The sequence below is a fragment of the Pituophis catenifer genome, unplaced genomic scaffold (assembly GCF_029215685.1).
Source record: "Pituophis catenifer annectens isolate HBS135680 unplaced genomic scaffold, rPitCat1.0.hap2 SCAF_12, whole genome shotgun sequence".
NCBI classification, from domain to species: domain Eukaryota; kingdom Metazoa; phylum Chordata; class Lepidosauria; order Squamata; family Colubridae; genus Pituophis; species Pituophis catenifer.
Genome location: NW_027256892.1, coordinates 23,509,254 through 23,525,835, shown reverse-complemented (window position 1 = coordinate 23,525,835; position 16,582 = coordinate 23,509,254). Strand labels below are relative to the sequence as shown.

The 16,582-nt window shown below is 46.0% G+C and overlaps 1 protein-coding gene across 1 annotated transcript in view; it reads left to right on the top strand.

Moving 5' to 3' along the window:
• Window positions 1-16,582, top strand: part of GRIK4 (glutamate ionotropic receptor kainate type subunit 4) — a 284,535-nt gene that overhangs the window by 200,704 nt on the left and 67,249 nt on the right. Inside the window, exon 10 of the mRNA XM_070952502.1 lies at window positions 15,175-15,282. Within this exon, the coding sequence (XP_070808603.1) occupies window positions 15,175-15,282 (108 nt within the window). The remainder of the gene's footprint in view (window positions 1-15,174; window positions 15,283-16,582) is intronic.

The window sequence follows — 16,582 nt, the reverse complement described above, 5'->3', positions numbered from 1 at the left end:
CACGAAGGAGCCAGGATCAGATCGTTATGCTCAATAAAGAGAAAATTTCCTCAAAGATTGACACTTTGGAAATTCATTTATTTTGAGATAGCATCGAAACCTGACAGCCAGATAGAGATATTGTCTTTGCAAATAATGTAGAAGCACACCTAGCATCCTCTATAGGAGATGGGCGACACACAAAAGAAGCCGCATAAGAGCCAGCTTTAGCCTAACATCTTTCAGGACAGCTTCAAACCTGACAGGGTGCTACAAATGAGAGAAGAAGCGGAATGAGACGTCCTCTGTAGAGGCAGCTTTAGAGCAATTTCCGTTTGAAGTGATTGTGGCATCTTTGCGGCCTTAAAATGACTTCCTTTCAAAAGTCTCTCGGCGCCTTCCCCAAGCAATTCCAGTTTAAATCAAATAAAGATTCCGTTCTGTTGCTTGGGGAGTTGCTCGCTCCGCTGACCCTCGGCCGGATTGAGCTGAATTGAACAGGCTCTTTCAACTCCGCTTAAAATGGAGGAAGAGCTCAACCTGACCAGCTTCCGTCCTTCTGTGGCCAAGCCAAGCTCTGCAACTGGTCAGAATACAGAAGAACGGAGTTAGAAGAGACCTTGGAGATCATTTAGTCCAACCCTTGCTGAAGGAAGAGACACTATACCAGGGCTGTCAAACTCCTGGCCCATGGGCCGGATGCGTCACATGCTGGCCACATCCACGCCCAGTTTAGCGAAGGGGGGGAAGTCCTGATACATCACGTGATGCCATCGTGATGACATGAGTTTGACACCCATTCCCTATACCCGGGATGGAGATCTTATGGCATGCAGACCCCTTTCTTTGGGCACACCAGCCGTCGCCCCAGCCCAGCTCCACCGTACATGTGTGTGTGTCTCCCACTGTCCACCTGGGCTTCTGGTCTCTGCCGTGCATGCACAGGGCGCATGCAGGGGACGTGCACGTGCATGTGTGCAGTGGGCGGGGCGCATGTGCGGGGGCACTGACATTGCATTTTGTGTGTGTGTGTGTGCGCGGGTAAATGTGCCCCTCCCATGCCCCGTTTTGGGCCTGGAAAGCCTCCTGCACCAACCTGGAAGCCAAAAATGGGCAAGGGGCGGGACAGACCGCATGTGCGGAGAGTGGGGCACATGTAGGAGGGGATTCACATTGCATTTTGGGGTTTCGCACAAGCACTTTGGGCACTCAGCACCAAAAAGGTTCACCATCACTGCCCTACACCATTCTGAGCAAATGGCTATCCAATATCTTCTCCAGTGATGGAGCAACCACGATTTCTGGAGGTAAGTCATTCCGTCGATAAATTGTTCTCACTGTCAGGAAATTTCTCCTTAGTTCTAGGTTGGTTCTCTGCGGTGGTGGGCTGCAAACGGTTTAACAACCGGTTCGGTGAGCACGCATGTGTGTGCGCATGCCTAGGGCGCTTGCGTGCAACGCTAAAATTGGAGGTTTTTAAAGCTCAGCTTCTTACTGTCAGCATTCTGATGCTGCCATAAAAAGGAGGAGACGAGGCTTGAGTTTTCACCTACTTATTTTCTCTGTAGATAATATCCCCTAGGAGATGGGATGGGGGAGGGGACATTCCTGTGGGTTGAGGTCAGAAGCTGGGGAGACTGACTTGGAAGATGGCCAATGAGGAGATGAGAATTGGGGAACGGAAAGGGAAGGGTTTGGGGTTTAGAGGGTTAGTATCGGCTACGACGAAGTCGGGGCCAGATCTGTCTTACTCAATAAATGGAATATTTCAGCAAAGATTAATTGTTTGGGAGTGCAATTTATTTGAGATGACATCGAAACCTGACACTTACCTTCTAAGCCAGCCCCGGTAAGTAGAACAGCTGAGGTGCGGAAATCAGCTGTAATGCGCGATTCAGATAAGCTAGAAACAAGGAAATAAAGGACAGGATAGGGCAAGAGCAGGGGTCCCCAAACTTGGCAGCTTTAAGACTTGTGGACTTCAACTCCCAGAATTCTCCAGCCAGTAAAGTTTGAAGACCTCTGGGCAAGAGCGAGGGCAGGTGGGCGGGGCCAGCTGATAGTTGGAACTACCGGTTCGCCTGAATCAGTCTGAACCAGCTGAATCCCAGCCCTGGTTCTCTGCTTGATTAATTTCCACCCATTACTTGTTGTTTTGGTCAATTTTCAGTGTCATCAAGGACTACACAGCCCATGTCTCTTAAGCTGGCTTCTTATTGGTTTCGCTCCTGTTCCGCATTCACAGGTCAGGTAGCAAAAACACCAATTGCTGTTTTCTGTGCAAGCTGCAGCCTTTTGAGCCTATCGAATTATTAATGACAACATTATAATGGTTTACATACTCAAAGCGCTGAATATACACGAGCTCTGTGCCATGCATTTACGGGGTACGGCGGTTTAAATAATGCAACGGGCTGATAAATAATAGAGGAGGCAAATACTTTGGTGGTGGGAACGGAAGCCGTTTTAGGCGATGTTCAAATCTTACAGGGCTCCCGCACAAAAGGAGCTTAACTCTTGCTTGCTCTCTTTCAAGCTTGATCATTTGCACAGATTCCGGGATCTGAACCGCAAGAGACAGCCCAAAGATCTAGAACAAGGGTATCAAACTCGATTTCATTGAGGGCCACATCAGGGCTGTGCTTGACCTCAGAGGGCTGGGTGGGCGTGGCCAGGGTGGGCGTCACCATGGTGGGTGTGGCCAGCTCATCACTTGTGTCGGGGGCCACCTAAGGCAGGACTTCCCTGAGACCCTCCCTCACTCTCATTATAATCTTCCTTCCTTCCTTCCTTCCTTCCTTCCTTCCTTCCTTCCTTCCTTCCTTCCTTCCATTTTGTCCTCCTATTTTCCCTTCCTTCCTTCTCTTCTTTTTCCTTCCCTCTTCCTTCTCCTTCCTTCCTTCTTTCATTCAATCCATTTTGTCCTAACTTCTATTTTTCCTTCCTTCCTTCCTTCCTTCCTTCCATTTTGTCCTCCTATTTTCCTTTCCTTCCTTCTCTTCTTTTTCCTTCCCTCTTCATTCTCCTTCCTTCCTTCCTTCCTTCCTTCTCTTCTCTTCTCTTCTTTTTTCTTCCCTCTTCATTCTCCTTCCTTCCTTCTTTCATTCCTTCCATTTTGTCCTAACTTCTATTTTTCCTTCTCTTCTCTTCTCTTCTCTTCTCTTCTCTTCTCTTCTCTTCTCTTCTCTTCTCTTCTCTTCTCTTCTTTTTCCTTCCCTCTTCATTCTCCTTTCTTCTTCCTTCCCCTTTCCTTATTTTTCCTTCCTTGCTCTCTTCCAATCTTCCCCTCTTTTTCCTTCTCTTTCCTCTTTCTCTTTCTCCTTTCCTGTCCCTTCTTGGATGCTCAAATGCAAAAAGGGAAACATTTCTCCTTCTGTTTCGTTTTTAGTTTGCTTGGTTAGCCCTCTGCCAGCGAAAACGGGGCACGGGGGCACTGCGGTATTTTCGCTGGCAGAGGCACTGTGGGCCAATCCTTTGCTGTTTCCAGGCTGGCCCCACAGGCTGGATCTAAGCACCCCGTGGTCCGGATCCATTCTTGACACCCCTGATCCAGAACGAATCCCTAGTACAGGTCTCCTGTGTGAGCAGGGGGTTGGACTAAATGACCTCCAAGGTCCCTTCTAACTCTGTTACTGTTACTGTTACTTCAGTTCCATGTTTCAGAACCTTTAGTAATGACTCACCAGGGATGAACTGCATGGGGGAAAAAAGGCAGTTTTGAGGATTCTTCAGCCTGGCCTTATGAAATGAAAACATTTTTATTCGAATAATTAAAGAGGAAAAAGCTTAAGAATAGAAGTGCTTTCGTTTCCACGTGGAGAGCGCTTCTGAACTTCGTGCTTGAAGTGGAAAAAAATGAAACTTTGATTTGGGGTTTTACCGAGTAGATTGATAGATCTTTATAGAAATGGCTTGTTCGTATTATTATGAAAAAGTACAAAATTGCGATTTGATGGTAATGGCTTATTTTATCGCAACAGGGAGAGTCGGAAGTCAATCCTTCATTTTCTTTTTTTTCTTATTCTTACTCACTTCTCTTCCTTCTCTTCCTCCCCCACTGTTTTCCTATTTACTTTCGTATTTTGTATCTTATAATTTATTTTTTATTTATTTTATTTTATTGAATTTGTATACCGCCCTACTCCCGAAGGACTCAGGGCGGTGTTATAATATTATAATATAATATTATAATATAATATTATAAAATATAATATAAAATAATATTTTATAACTCAGTAAAAATGCTAAACCATAAAGAGGAAAAAGCCGGCACCTATATACAGGTAATGCTCAACTTACGGCATGGAAAAAAGTGACGTAAGACTAATCCTCAAACCAAAATGGTCATAAATCACTTTTTTTCAGTGCCATTGTAACTTCAAATGATCACTAAATGCTGTAAGTCGAAGTACCTGCGCTGTTTTGGTGGGTCAGCTCTGCTTGCCTGGATGGATGTTATTGTTGTTCTTGTTGTTTACCAATTTTTTTTTAATTTCCTTCTCTGTCTTTCGCCTGGGCTCCCTGTTCATCGGCTCCGCTCGAAAATTCAGTGAATTTTGAAGCGGTGCCCAAATCCTAGCAGCCGGCAAATTAGCTGTGCTTAAGGCTTTCTCATCCTTGCTGTTTCCCGCTGATGGCCAGCAGCATTCAGTGATTGAATATTTAATATATTTACATAGCAGGCCTCAACATGGTTTTGCGTTTAGTCGAAGCTGGCTAAGTGTATTTGAGAAGGAATTCTCCAGCCACCTGAGTAGCGTTTTCAGCTTGCAGAAAAATGCCAACTCATTGCCTTGGCTGCTGTCTTAGAAAAGAATGAGCCTATCGAATCTTTTTTTGAATTTCAGAGTGGACCTTCACTTGGTTTTGTAGAATCAGAACTGTGTTTAAGTTATGTGGTTTGGTTCCCATTTTAGCTCAGGTGCTCCTAATATTCTCCGAGCAGGAGAGCATCTGTTTTGCAGCCCCAAACTCGAGGCATCTCACATTAGGGCCAAAAATACTGTTGGAAACCCAAAACAGTGACTGGGCTCAACCGTGGCAGTTAACCATGATTTAGTAAGTAACTTACAATTGGGTATGTTTGTGCAACATGCGTAAACCAGGAGTCACAGTTTAGAAAATACAGTGGCTAGATTCACACAGTGGAATGAGGCACACCCAAACCAGGAAAAACACATTGCCATTGCTAACAATATTATTACCCTGTGGGAAGATAGGCCACCAATAAATTGGAAGGAAGGAAGGAAGGAAGGAAGGAAGGAAGGAAGGAAGGAGGGAGGGAGGGAGGGAGGGAGGGAAAGAAAGAGAGAGAGAGAGAGAGAGAGAGAGAGAGAGAGAGAGAGAGAGAGAGAGAGAAAGAAAGAAAGAAAGAAAGAAAGAAAGAAAGAAAGAAAGAAAGAAAGAAAGAAAGAAAGAAAGAAAAAAGAGGGAGGGAGGGAGGAAAAGAAAGAAATGAAGGAAGGAAGAAGGAAGGAAGGAAGGAAGGAGGAAGAGAGAAAGAAAGAAAGAAAGAAAGAGGGAGGAAGAAAGAAAGAAAGAAAGAGAAAGAAAGGAAGAAAGAGAGAGAGAAAGAAAGGAGGGAGGAAAGAAGGAAGGAAAGCAAAGAAAGAAAGGAAGGAAGGAAGGAAAAGAAAGAAAGAGAAAAAGAAAGAATGAAAGAGGGAGGGAGGGAGGAAAAGAAAGAAATAAAGGAAGGAAGAAGAAAGAAAGGGAGGGAGAGAAAGAAAGGAAGAGGGAGGAAAATAAAGGAAGACAAGGAAAGAAAGAAAAAGAAAGAAAGAAATAAAAGAAAGAAAGAGGAAGGAAAAGAAAGAGGAAGGAAGGAAGAAAGAAAGAAAGAGGGAGGGAGGGAGGAAAAGAAAGAGGAAGGAAGGAAGGAAGGAGGAAAGAAAGGAAAGGAGAGAGAGAAAGAAAGAAAGAGAGAGGAAGGAAAAGAAAAAGAATGAAAGAAAAGAAAAGAAAAGAAAAGAAAAGAAAAGAAAAGAAAAGAAAAGAAAAGAAAAGAAAAGAAAGAAGAGAAACCCAAGAATTCGGGTTAGAAGAAGGCAGATAACTATGTTCCTCCGTGCCAGGGGAATTCTTTCCAACCTGAAGAAACATTTTATCACCCGAATGAACCAAATCTGAAATGCAACCTTGTACTCATGTATTTTATAGGAGCCAGCAGCTGCTGCTACTGCTAGTAACCAGAAGCTCCAGTAGGAATTCTCCAGTCTATTACATGCCTCTTTCAAGCAGGCTCAAATGAGATGCCTTTCTTACATTATTCTGAAACTCCAAATTTCACTTCTCAAGCCAATAAACTTCCAAACGTCCCTACACTATTTCCCAACTGGAATTTTCGCAGCTTCTTATCTGGTACCGTATTAGTATTTTGGGGGTGGGGCGGGGGGGGGTTGAGATGTGAAGCCATTTTAGATTGACAAGGAGTTCCTGGCCTAATTATCCCATCAACTCTTGTGCAGAACATTTTCTTCTCTTTGTGTCACATAAGCAACGACAAGGAGCTTCAGGAACAAATGATAATTATTTTTCCCCTTGGGGGAAGGAGGAGCTGCCTTGACAAAACATAGCCAGGAGCACGAAATGAGCTTATTTTTATTTCAAGTCACATTGACTCCATTCAAGGCGGTCGGATTCAGGGCTGCTTACAGCTTTAAAGGAATGGAAAGTCATGTTTTGATCTCTGGAGAACACAGAATATGCAGCCGGGGGTCATATTCCTTTGGGATCAATTGTACTTGGCTCCGTTGACAAATTTCCCGATCGTTGGAAAATACATCTGGCCTTTTTAGGCCTCGCTTGAAAGAGTCCGGAAGCTTCTTTGGGGGTAGAAGAAAAATGTGAGCGTGAACTTCATAAGGGCAGGCCTCTTCAGATCTGTTTACTCAGAGGAGATCCAAAGCTGGAATCTTGCTCTCGTGATCGGAAGGTTCTCCGGCTGGCAGTTACCTTCAGAGGACCGAAGCAGGATGAAAAGACCTTGCCGAATCGTGGAGAAATAAGTGTAGATGAGTGTTCAGATTAACAGAGTTGGAAGGGATCTTGTAGGTCATCTAGTCCAACCCCTTGCCCCCGTAGGAGACCCTACACCATTTCTGACAAATGGCAGTCCAATCTCTTCTTGAAAGCCTCCAGTGATGAAGCTCCCAAAACTTCCGAAGGCAACTTCTGTTCCATGGGTTGATTGTTCTCACTGTCAGAAAATTTCTCCTTATTTCCAGGTTGAATCTCTCCTTGTTCAGTTTCCATCCATTATTCCTTGTCTGGCCTTTGGGTGCTTTGGAGAATAGCTTGACCCCCTCCTCTCTGTGGCAGCCCCTCAAATATTGGAAGACTGCTATCCTGTCTCCCCTGGTCCTTCTCTTCCCTAGACTAGCCAGGCCCAGTTCCTGCAACCGTTCATCGTATGTTTTAGCCTCCAGTCCCCTAATCATCCTGGTTGCTCTTCTCTGCACTCTTTCTAGAGTCTCAACATCTTTTTTACATTGTAGTGACCAAAACTGGATGCAGGACTCTAGGTGTGGTCTTACTAAGGCTTTATAGAGTGGTGTTAGTACCTCCTTTGATCTTGATTGTATCCCTCTGTTCATGCAATTTAGGATGATGATGATGATGATGATGATGATGATGATGATGATGATGATGATGATGATGATGATATAAATTAGGATCTCTTTTTGGAAATTGAAGAAGAATCAGTTTACATGGGGATTTTCTAGCTTAGCATCTCCGTGCCTAAAGAAGCCAGATAGATGAAGTCCTTCCACCAGGAGGGGAATGTTGTTGGTAACTGATTTGGCTGGCTTCACAACTGCCTTCCCTTCTGTACAGGTAATCCTCGACTTACAACCACAGCTGAGCCTGAAACATCAGTTGCTAAGCAAGACAGTTGATTAAGTGAGTTTTGCCCCCATTTTACGACCTTTCTTGCCACAGTTGTTAAGTGAATCACTGCTGGTTTTAATTTATTAATGCAGTTGTTAAATTAATCAAGTTTTCTCATTGACTTTGCCGGTCAGAAGGAATCACATGACATTGGGATCTTGCAGCCATCATGAATTCATGGGAGTTGAAGTCCACAAGTTTTAAAGTTGCCAAGGTTGGAGATCCTTGACGTAACTCCACAGAACTGGGGAAAGGAACATCTAATTCTTTTCGTGCACATCATTGTAACCGCACAGTTATTATTTCCCTTTGGATCAAAACACACATTCCTGGCAGGGGAGGCAGACTAAACCAGAAGGAGGTTAACAGTTTTACCCTGTGCTGTGGTTCCAGGTGGACCAGATGGTACTCTTCCTTTTCTGGACATACGATTTTTGCCTCTCTCATTTTTATTTGATTTAGACATTTCCCGGGGGGGGAGAGTGATGTGGGCAGTGAGCATAATTCTTCACCATCAGGAAGGGACAGAGAAGGAGAGGGGGGAGAGAGAGAGAGAAGACGAGAGAGGGTGAGAGAGAGGGTGAGAGAGAGGGAAAGAGAGATGGAAGGGGAGGAGGAGAGAGAGTGAGAGAGAAAGAGGGAAAGAGAAGAGAGAGATGGAAGGGAAGAAGGAGAGAGAGAAAGAGGGAAAGAGGGAGAGAGAGGAAGAAAGAGATGGAAGGGGAGGAGGAGAGAGATAGAAGGAGGGAGAGAGAGGGAAAGAGGGAGAGAGAGATGGAAGGGGAGGAGGAAAGAGAGAAAGAGGGAAAGAGGGAGAGAGGAAGAGAGATGGAAGGGGAGGAGGAGAGAGATAGAAGGAGGGGAAGAGGGAGAGAGAGAGAAAAAGAAATGGAAGGGGAGGAGGAGAGAGAAAGAAAGAGGGAGAGAGGGAAAGAGGGAGAGAGAGAGAAAGAGATGGAAGGGGAGGAGGAGAGAGAAAGAAAGAGAGAGGGAAAGAGGGAGAGACAGAGAGGGAAAGAGATGGAAGGGGAGGAGAGAGAGGGGAAGAGGGAGAGAGAGATGGAAGGGGAGGAGGAGAGAGAGAAAGAAGGAAAGGGAGAGAGAGATGGAAGGGGAGGAGGAAAGAGAGAAAGAGGGAAAGAGGGAGAGAGGAAGAGAGATGGAAGGGGAGGAGGAGAGAGATAGAAGGAGGGGAAGAGGGAGAGAGAGAGAAAAAGAAATGGAAGGGGAGGAGGAGAGAGAAAGAAAGAGGGAGAGAGGGAAAGAGGGAGAGAGAGAGAAAGAGATGGAAGGGGAGGAGGAGAGAGAAAGAAAGAGAGAGGGAAAGAGGGAGAGACAGAGAGGGAAAGAGATGGAAGGGGAGGAGAGAGAGGGGAAGAGGGAGAGGGGGGAAGAGAGGGAGAAAGAGATGGAAGGTGAGGAGGAAAGAGATAGAAGGAGGGGGAGAGAGGGAAAGAGGGAGAGAAAGAGAGGGAGGGAGAGAAAAGTTATACACTGTAATGTTCTTGGATATCTTCACAGGAGATTCAGGAAGAGAGATGGGGGAGAAAGAGAGTGGAGAGAGCGGGAGGAGAAGGAGAGAGAAAGAGAGGGAAGGAGAGAGCCAGAGAGAGAGAGAAGGAGCGAGAAGGAGGGACAGAGAGGGAGAGGGAGAAAAAAATTCTATCCTTTAATGATCTTGGACGCCTTCACCTTCAGCAGCAGAAGGCGGGGAGGGAGATCTATTAGGAATATTACCATGCCATCGAGAGAGAGAGCTCCAAGCCAGAGTCAGCCCAGACCGTTATGGGATAACCTTGAGGCACAGATGTATTTAGCCTACCATTGTACGACCAAGGGTCGGTTGTCGGAGGAGGCCGCCACGATAGTCAATTAATTTGGGCATGCCAGCAGGGAAAGTACAAATTATGGACTTAGAGGGCTGTCAGAATTAAAGCTAATCTGTTTCTAAACGGCTGGGGAAAGAGGGGCCGGGGCCAGAAATAAATGCTCTTGAAATACCAAGGGGCAGTCTTGCCACGGCGAGGAATATTATATTGTAGTTAGGAGTCTTAATCTATGAAGAGGCAACTGCAAGCTTTCGCCTCTTAACGTTGATCTACCATGCAGAACCCCCCTGGGGGTTCGCAGGGGTTCAGGAGAACCTGTAGCTAAGATTCTGTGCAGTTTGGAGAACCCGAAATCCCACTCCCCCGCCGTTCCCGCCCCTCCCAGAAGTCCCCATGCGGCCTGTTTTGGGTGCAGGTAAGTGCAGGGCGCGCACAGAGGCTCGGGGAGAGTGAAAAATAGGCCTACTTCTCAAACTTCCGAGAAGGCTGGAAACGGGCCCGTTTCTGGCCTCCAGAATGCCTCCAGAACCTGGGGAGGCTGTTTTCACCCTCCCGGAGGCTTGAGAAAAGCTTCCGGAGCCTGGGGAGGACAAAAAACGAGCCTACCGGAAGTCTGAAAACGGACCCGTTTCTGGCCTCCGGAGCCCAGGGGGAGCCGTTTTCGCCCTCCTGGAGGCTCAAGGAAAGCTTTCAGAGCCTGGGGAGGGCGAAAATGCCCCCCACCCACCATGGTGCAGGAGGCCGAATAAGCCACGCCCACCGTGGCCATGCCCAACCAGCAACCGGGCAGAGAACCCCTTGTTAAAATTTTTGAAGCCCACCTCTGGAGAAGACATTGTAGGATGTCTCTTAGTAAGATTGTGTAGACTGTGTAGACATTGTCTCTTAGTATTATTGTCTAGGTCGGGGTGTCCAATCGTGGCGACTTTAAGACCTGTAGACTTCAATTCCCAGAATTCCCCAGCCAGCATTGCACAAGTCTTAAAGTCACCACAGTTGAGCACCTCGGTGTAGCTACTAAAACAAATACTATAAGATCGTGCCTTTTTTATAAATCCCACTTAATTGGTGTTCTTTCCCTCTCTCCAAGCGCTGAGACAGGCATGCATGGAAATATTCATTTTACATAATTTCTTGCACACTGACTTCCAATATAAATAGCGTCCAAGATATTTTTCAGAAAAAAATGTATTAATAACAGAGCTAAACACTGGGGGTGGAGGAGAGGAGAATGAATGCTGATCAAACAGCAGGGAAAAAGAGCAGAAAACTCAACGTACAAATTTTAAGTCAGGAAGCCAATACAGGAGGTTCTCAACTTATGGCCACAATTGAGCTCCAAATTTCTATTGCTCGGTGAGACATTTGCTAAGACAGTTTTGCCCCATTTTACGATCTTTCTGGCGGCAGTTATTAAGTGAATCCCCGCGGTTGATCAGTTAGTAACCCAGTTGTTAAGTGAATTTGGCTTCCTCGTTGACTTGGCTTTTTTTCTACAACCTCTTTGGCCGAAGAGATTGTAGAAAAAAAATGCCTTTAAAAGCCTCTGGCGATCCCAGCTGAGTCGCCTGATCGTCAGAGGCTTTTAAAAGCATTTTTTTCTGCAACCTCTTAAGGTTGTAGAAAAAATGCTTTTAAAAGTTAAAAAAAAAAGTTGACCAGGCCCACCCAGTCACATTACCCCACCCACCAAGCCACGCCCACAAAATAAGCCACGCCCACAGAACTGGGAGTAAAAAAATTTAGAACCCACCCCTGGCTCTAGAGCTCAGTTAGAGAGAAATTTCTTCGGTTATCCAAAAACTTAGTTCCGACGTAGGTAACACTAATTTAATCGCACCAGACCATGTTCTTAATATCCTCATTACTTGTTCAGTTAATCGAGTTCAAAAATCCACTTAAACTGATTATTGCATTAGCCGAAGTGGGATTTCAAGTTGTTAAAGAGCAGTTTTGTTGAGACGTTTGCACCAGACAAGGAAAGCGAATGTCATTTGGTTCGTCGAGTGCCATGCTCTTTTCATTGTCATCCTAGAGGTCCGTGATGGCGAATCTATGGAACGCGTACCACAGGTGGCACGAAGAGCCATATGGGTGGGCAAGCGAGCTCAGCTCCGGTGTGCATGTGCACGCTGGCCAGCTGATTTTCAGACCTTCTGGGCCTATCAGAAGTTGGGAAACAGGCTGTTTCTGGCCTGGGGGAGTGGGGAAGGCTGTTTTTGCCCTCCCCAGACTCCTAGAAAGGCTGTGGAGCCTGGGGAGGGTGAAAAACTTCTATTCTATTGTGGACCTATAAAAGGAGGTTATCAGTTGTTGTTCCATCCTCTTTTTACACAAGACCCTAAGGAAACGGAGTCTCTGTTGGGCCTTCCTGACCACCTGGATTGTGTTGTTTTCCCAGGTGAGGTCTTTGCTGAGATGGACTCCCAGGAATTTAAAGGGTTAGGGTTAGGGTTCTAAGGATGTCTTTGCAAAATGATCTAATGCAGGGGTGTCCAACTCAAGAACCATGGGCCGGATCTGGCCTACGGGGTGTTTAGATCTGGCCCACGGGGTCTCTCTGGAAACAATGAAGGACTGGCCCCCGGTGCCTCTGCCAGTGAAAACAGAGCGCTCGGGCCACCCCAGGTGCCCCCGACATGAGTGACGTCAAGCTGGCCACGCTCACCCTGGCCATGTCCATCCTCCCTCCCCCCGAGGTCAAACACAACCCTGATGCAGCCCTCAATGAAATCGAGTTTGACACCCCTGATCTAACGTCTTGTCCCCTATCTGTTGCATCTTAGCGGGTCCATCTGGGTCACCCATAAAGCAGTGAGGTCAGTCTTAAAACTGGGTCTCTGAAATTTTTTTTTTTTAATTTGATTTATATGCCGCCCTTCTCCGGAGACTCAGGGCGGCTTACAATGCACTAAGCAATAGCCTTCATACTTTTGTATATTTATACAAAGTCAGCTTATTGCCCCCACAACTGGGCCCTCAATTTACCTACCTTAGAAAGGATGGAAGGCTGAGTCAACCTGGCGCCTGGCGAGATTCGAACCTACAGTAATTGCAGGCAGCTGGTCTTAATAACAGGGTGCTTTAGACCACTGTACTACCAAATTGGTAGGATTGGAAACTCAGGACTCCTCGATCTTGTGGGTTGAAAGAAACGACAACACACGAAAACAGTGTGTCAGAAAGGATTTATTATGGCTCCGTTCCATTGCCAAGGGAGAGTGTAAATTAGTTAGAAGGAGAATAAAACAGAAACCTAGATGGAACGACTTAGACTGGCTATTGGCAAACTTGGGGTTGATTAGCTTGAGTGATATCATTAATAAAGGGTTAATTAATCTCTTGGAAGCAATTACAGAGGAAAGGAGGCTACAGTCATTAGTAACCAAACAGAACCGTGGAGAATGTGCTTTTATATCAAAGTATCTTACTAAAGTACACCTCAGCAGTTGAGGAACTGAAAACCTAGTCTTTGCTAAGGTATGTTTATTTGTTTTATGTATAAAATGTATTGGCCACACCCATACATGCCCACACCCATAATTCTATGCACCCCACCCCTGCACATGCACACGCGACCCCCTTACTCCCCCCCTCCTGGCACGTGATGGCACGGTGGGCCTGGTAGGCCTGTTTTTCTCTCTCCCCAGGCTCCAGAGCCTTTTTAGGAGCCTGGGGAGGGTGAAAACAGCCTTCCCTACCCCCCACCCGGAGGCCCTCTGGAGGCCCGAAACGGCCCATTTGCCGACTTCCGGTTTCACCAGAGGGGTGGGAAAGGCCGTTTTTGCCCTCCCCAGGCTCCTAGAAAGGCTCTGGAGGCTGGGGTGAGCAAAAAATGGGCCTTCCCCACCATCACCACCCTGAGGCCCTCTGGAGGCAGGAAACAGCCTGTTTCCCTACTTCCGGTAGGCCCAGAAGGCCCAAAAATCAGCTGTCTGGTGCACACACATGCCAGAGCTGAGCTCATGTGCCCACCAATATGGCTATGCGTGCCACCTGTGGCACACATGCCATAGGGAGAGCTGGGGCAGAATGGGGAGAGGTGAGTTCTGTTGTTACTCAATCAACCACTTCTGTTGTGCTGTTCCTTCACTGGGGCCCCAAACCAACTGGCAGAGCCAGCACTTTAGGCCCTTATGAAAAGATAGGAGGGTTGGGGCCAACCTCACATCGGGGGCAAGATGTTCCAGAGGGCAATGTTGCAGGAACAGTGCTCCCTACATTGATCTCAATGCTTCCATTGAAACAAAGATGTTGAAACTCTAGAAAGAGCAACAAAGGTGATTGGAGGCTAAAACATATGAAGAACAGTTGCAGGAATTGGGTATGATTAGTTTAATGAAAAGAAGGACCAAAGGTGACATGATAGCAGTGTCTAAGGAGGTGCCACAAAGAAGAGGGAGTCAGGCTATTCTCCAAAGCACCTGAGGGCAGAACAAGAAGCAACGGGTGGAAACTCATCAAGGAGAGAAGCAACTTAGAACTAAGGAGAAATTTCCTGACAGTGAGAACAATTCATCAGTGGAACAACTGGGCTCCAGAAGTTGTGAATGCTCCAACACTGGAAGTTTTTAAGAAGAGATAACCATTTGTCTGAATGGTCTAGGGGTTGGACTAGAAGACACCCAATGTCCCTTCCAACTGTCATTCTAAGCAAAAAGGTTTCTGTATGGTGGAACACTTGGAAAAATCTCCACAACTTTGTTTGTTTTTTTAATGAGGTTATGACAAACCTTAATAAGGCCTGCTTATAGCTGAGTTCTCCAACATAATGCTGGTGGGATATATTGTAAAGCCAACGAAGCATTGACCGCTGCGTTTTGCAGAATTGGCTGCATTGTCAGCCAGACTGGCCATATAGCAATAGCACCAGTGGTGGGATTCAAATAATTTAACAATTGGATCTCTGCCCCAATGACCAGCTGGGTAGGCGTGGCTCGGTGGTCATGTGACCGTGTGGGTGTGGCCAACTCATGTCACTAACGTTGATAGGTGCTTCACCTTAGCTGTTACAATGTAATAAGGGTTAACCAGAGAGGCAGTTTCTGTAAGCAGGGCAATAAAGATTAGGCTAGAAACAACACCAGAATGTTGTAATTCCTTACAGGATTAGCCCTGTAAAGTGGAAAAAACCAAAAGATTTCTTCCAACAACTGGTTCTCTGAATTGCTTAGAAAGTTAACAACCGGTTCTCCCGAATAGATGCAAACTGGCTGAATCCCACCACTGACTAGCACTTAGACTTCATAGTGCTGTACAGCCCTCTCTAAGTGGTTTACAGAGTCAGCATCTTGCCCGCATTTTACCCACCTCGGAAGGATGGAAGGCTGAGTCAACCTTGAGCCTGGTGAGATTCGACCTGCCAAACTGCTGGCAGCCGGTGATCAGCAGAAGTAGCCTGCAGTACTGCCTTCTAACCACTGCGCCACCGCAGGCCTACTCTGATAAGTCACTATTCTTCTCTCCCTCTTTGTAGATCGGTCATTGGCATGTTACAAAAGGCCTTTCGATGGATAACCAGATCTTCTCAACCAACGTGTCAGAGACCCTCTTCAACACCACGCTTCTTGTCACCACCATCCTGGTAAGCATGGAGGGTCAGAAGGAAGGACCCCTTTTCTTCTCAGGCAATTGAGACGTGGCCTCTTATTGTCCTCTGTGCCAGCTTTTCTCCAACTTGGTGGCCTCGTAGACCTGTTAGGATTGCAAGAACCAGAATACTAACTGGTAGCACTGAAACTTCTAATCCTAGCATCTCTGGAGAACACCAGTTTGGAGGAAAGTGTTCATTTAATGCATAGGACTATTTATGAAACTCTTGAAGGAACATACAATCCCATTGCTAATTTGCAGAAGTTACTTAATTTTTCATTGCTTTGTTGGGCAGAAATCTATTTTTGATGCATTCAGCACGAGCAAGAATGAAACTTGAAACGGGATCCATCTACATCCCACTTTTCCATTCTTCTCCCATATGATTTGGACTAAATCAAATTTAGTGATAAAGATGGAGAAGTCATCTTCCATTTGTCTAGGACATCTTGTTTAGTAAGGATTATACAATCTGAGTGATCTCGGATAATCTAAGGAGATGTTTCCATAACATCAAATGCTTTGCTCATTTCCCACTATGGCCAACTTCTTCTTGGTCTCTTCAGTTGTCCACTGCTTCTAAATTCTCCAAAATATCCTTATGGATTTCCATCCATGGAGAATTAAGCCTAGCAACAGTTTGTATTCTGTCTCACATCTATCAGGCTCAATTCTTCCATTTATTCATTTATTTGGGAAATTCATGTGACTGCTGTCTACAACGACTCTAGGCAACTCCATCAGTTAAGTTATTGCCTGTCGGAATTATGCCAGGAGAAATGATTGGATTTCCAATGAAGTTTCTTCAACTAGGCGCAAGTGCCAAGGTAGCAACGATGCTACTATGCAAGGAATAGAAGTATCTGGTTCTCAAATATTACTCTGTTGCCACCCTTATTGCCAACTGTCATGCTGGCTAAACTATCGGGGCCGTTTGCTGGACAGGAGATATCCTTTCTCATCGTTAATGCTATGCTGGTAGAGCATTTGTCAAACATCTGTAGAGCGTTAGTCAAATATCCTACTCTCCATATTGAATGCCGCTAGCAACTGTACCACCTGCTTGCTGTAGCTGTGCACCTTATCCCTAGTTCCTATTGCATCCTACCATATTGTCCCCCATATGCCAGGTGACATTTATGGCCCACAGACTCCCACTTTTCTGACAAGACTGTCACTTGCATGGAATGAGATCGTTGTCTGTCTGCCAAACCTGGGAACATCTGCTCATTTGGATCTAGCTAGCTCTGACTGCATCCCCCCCAGATAACATGAAAGTCTGGTGTAAATCT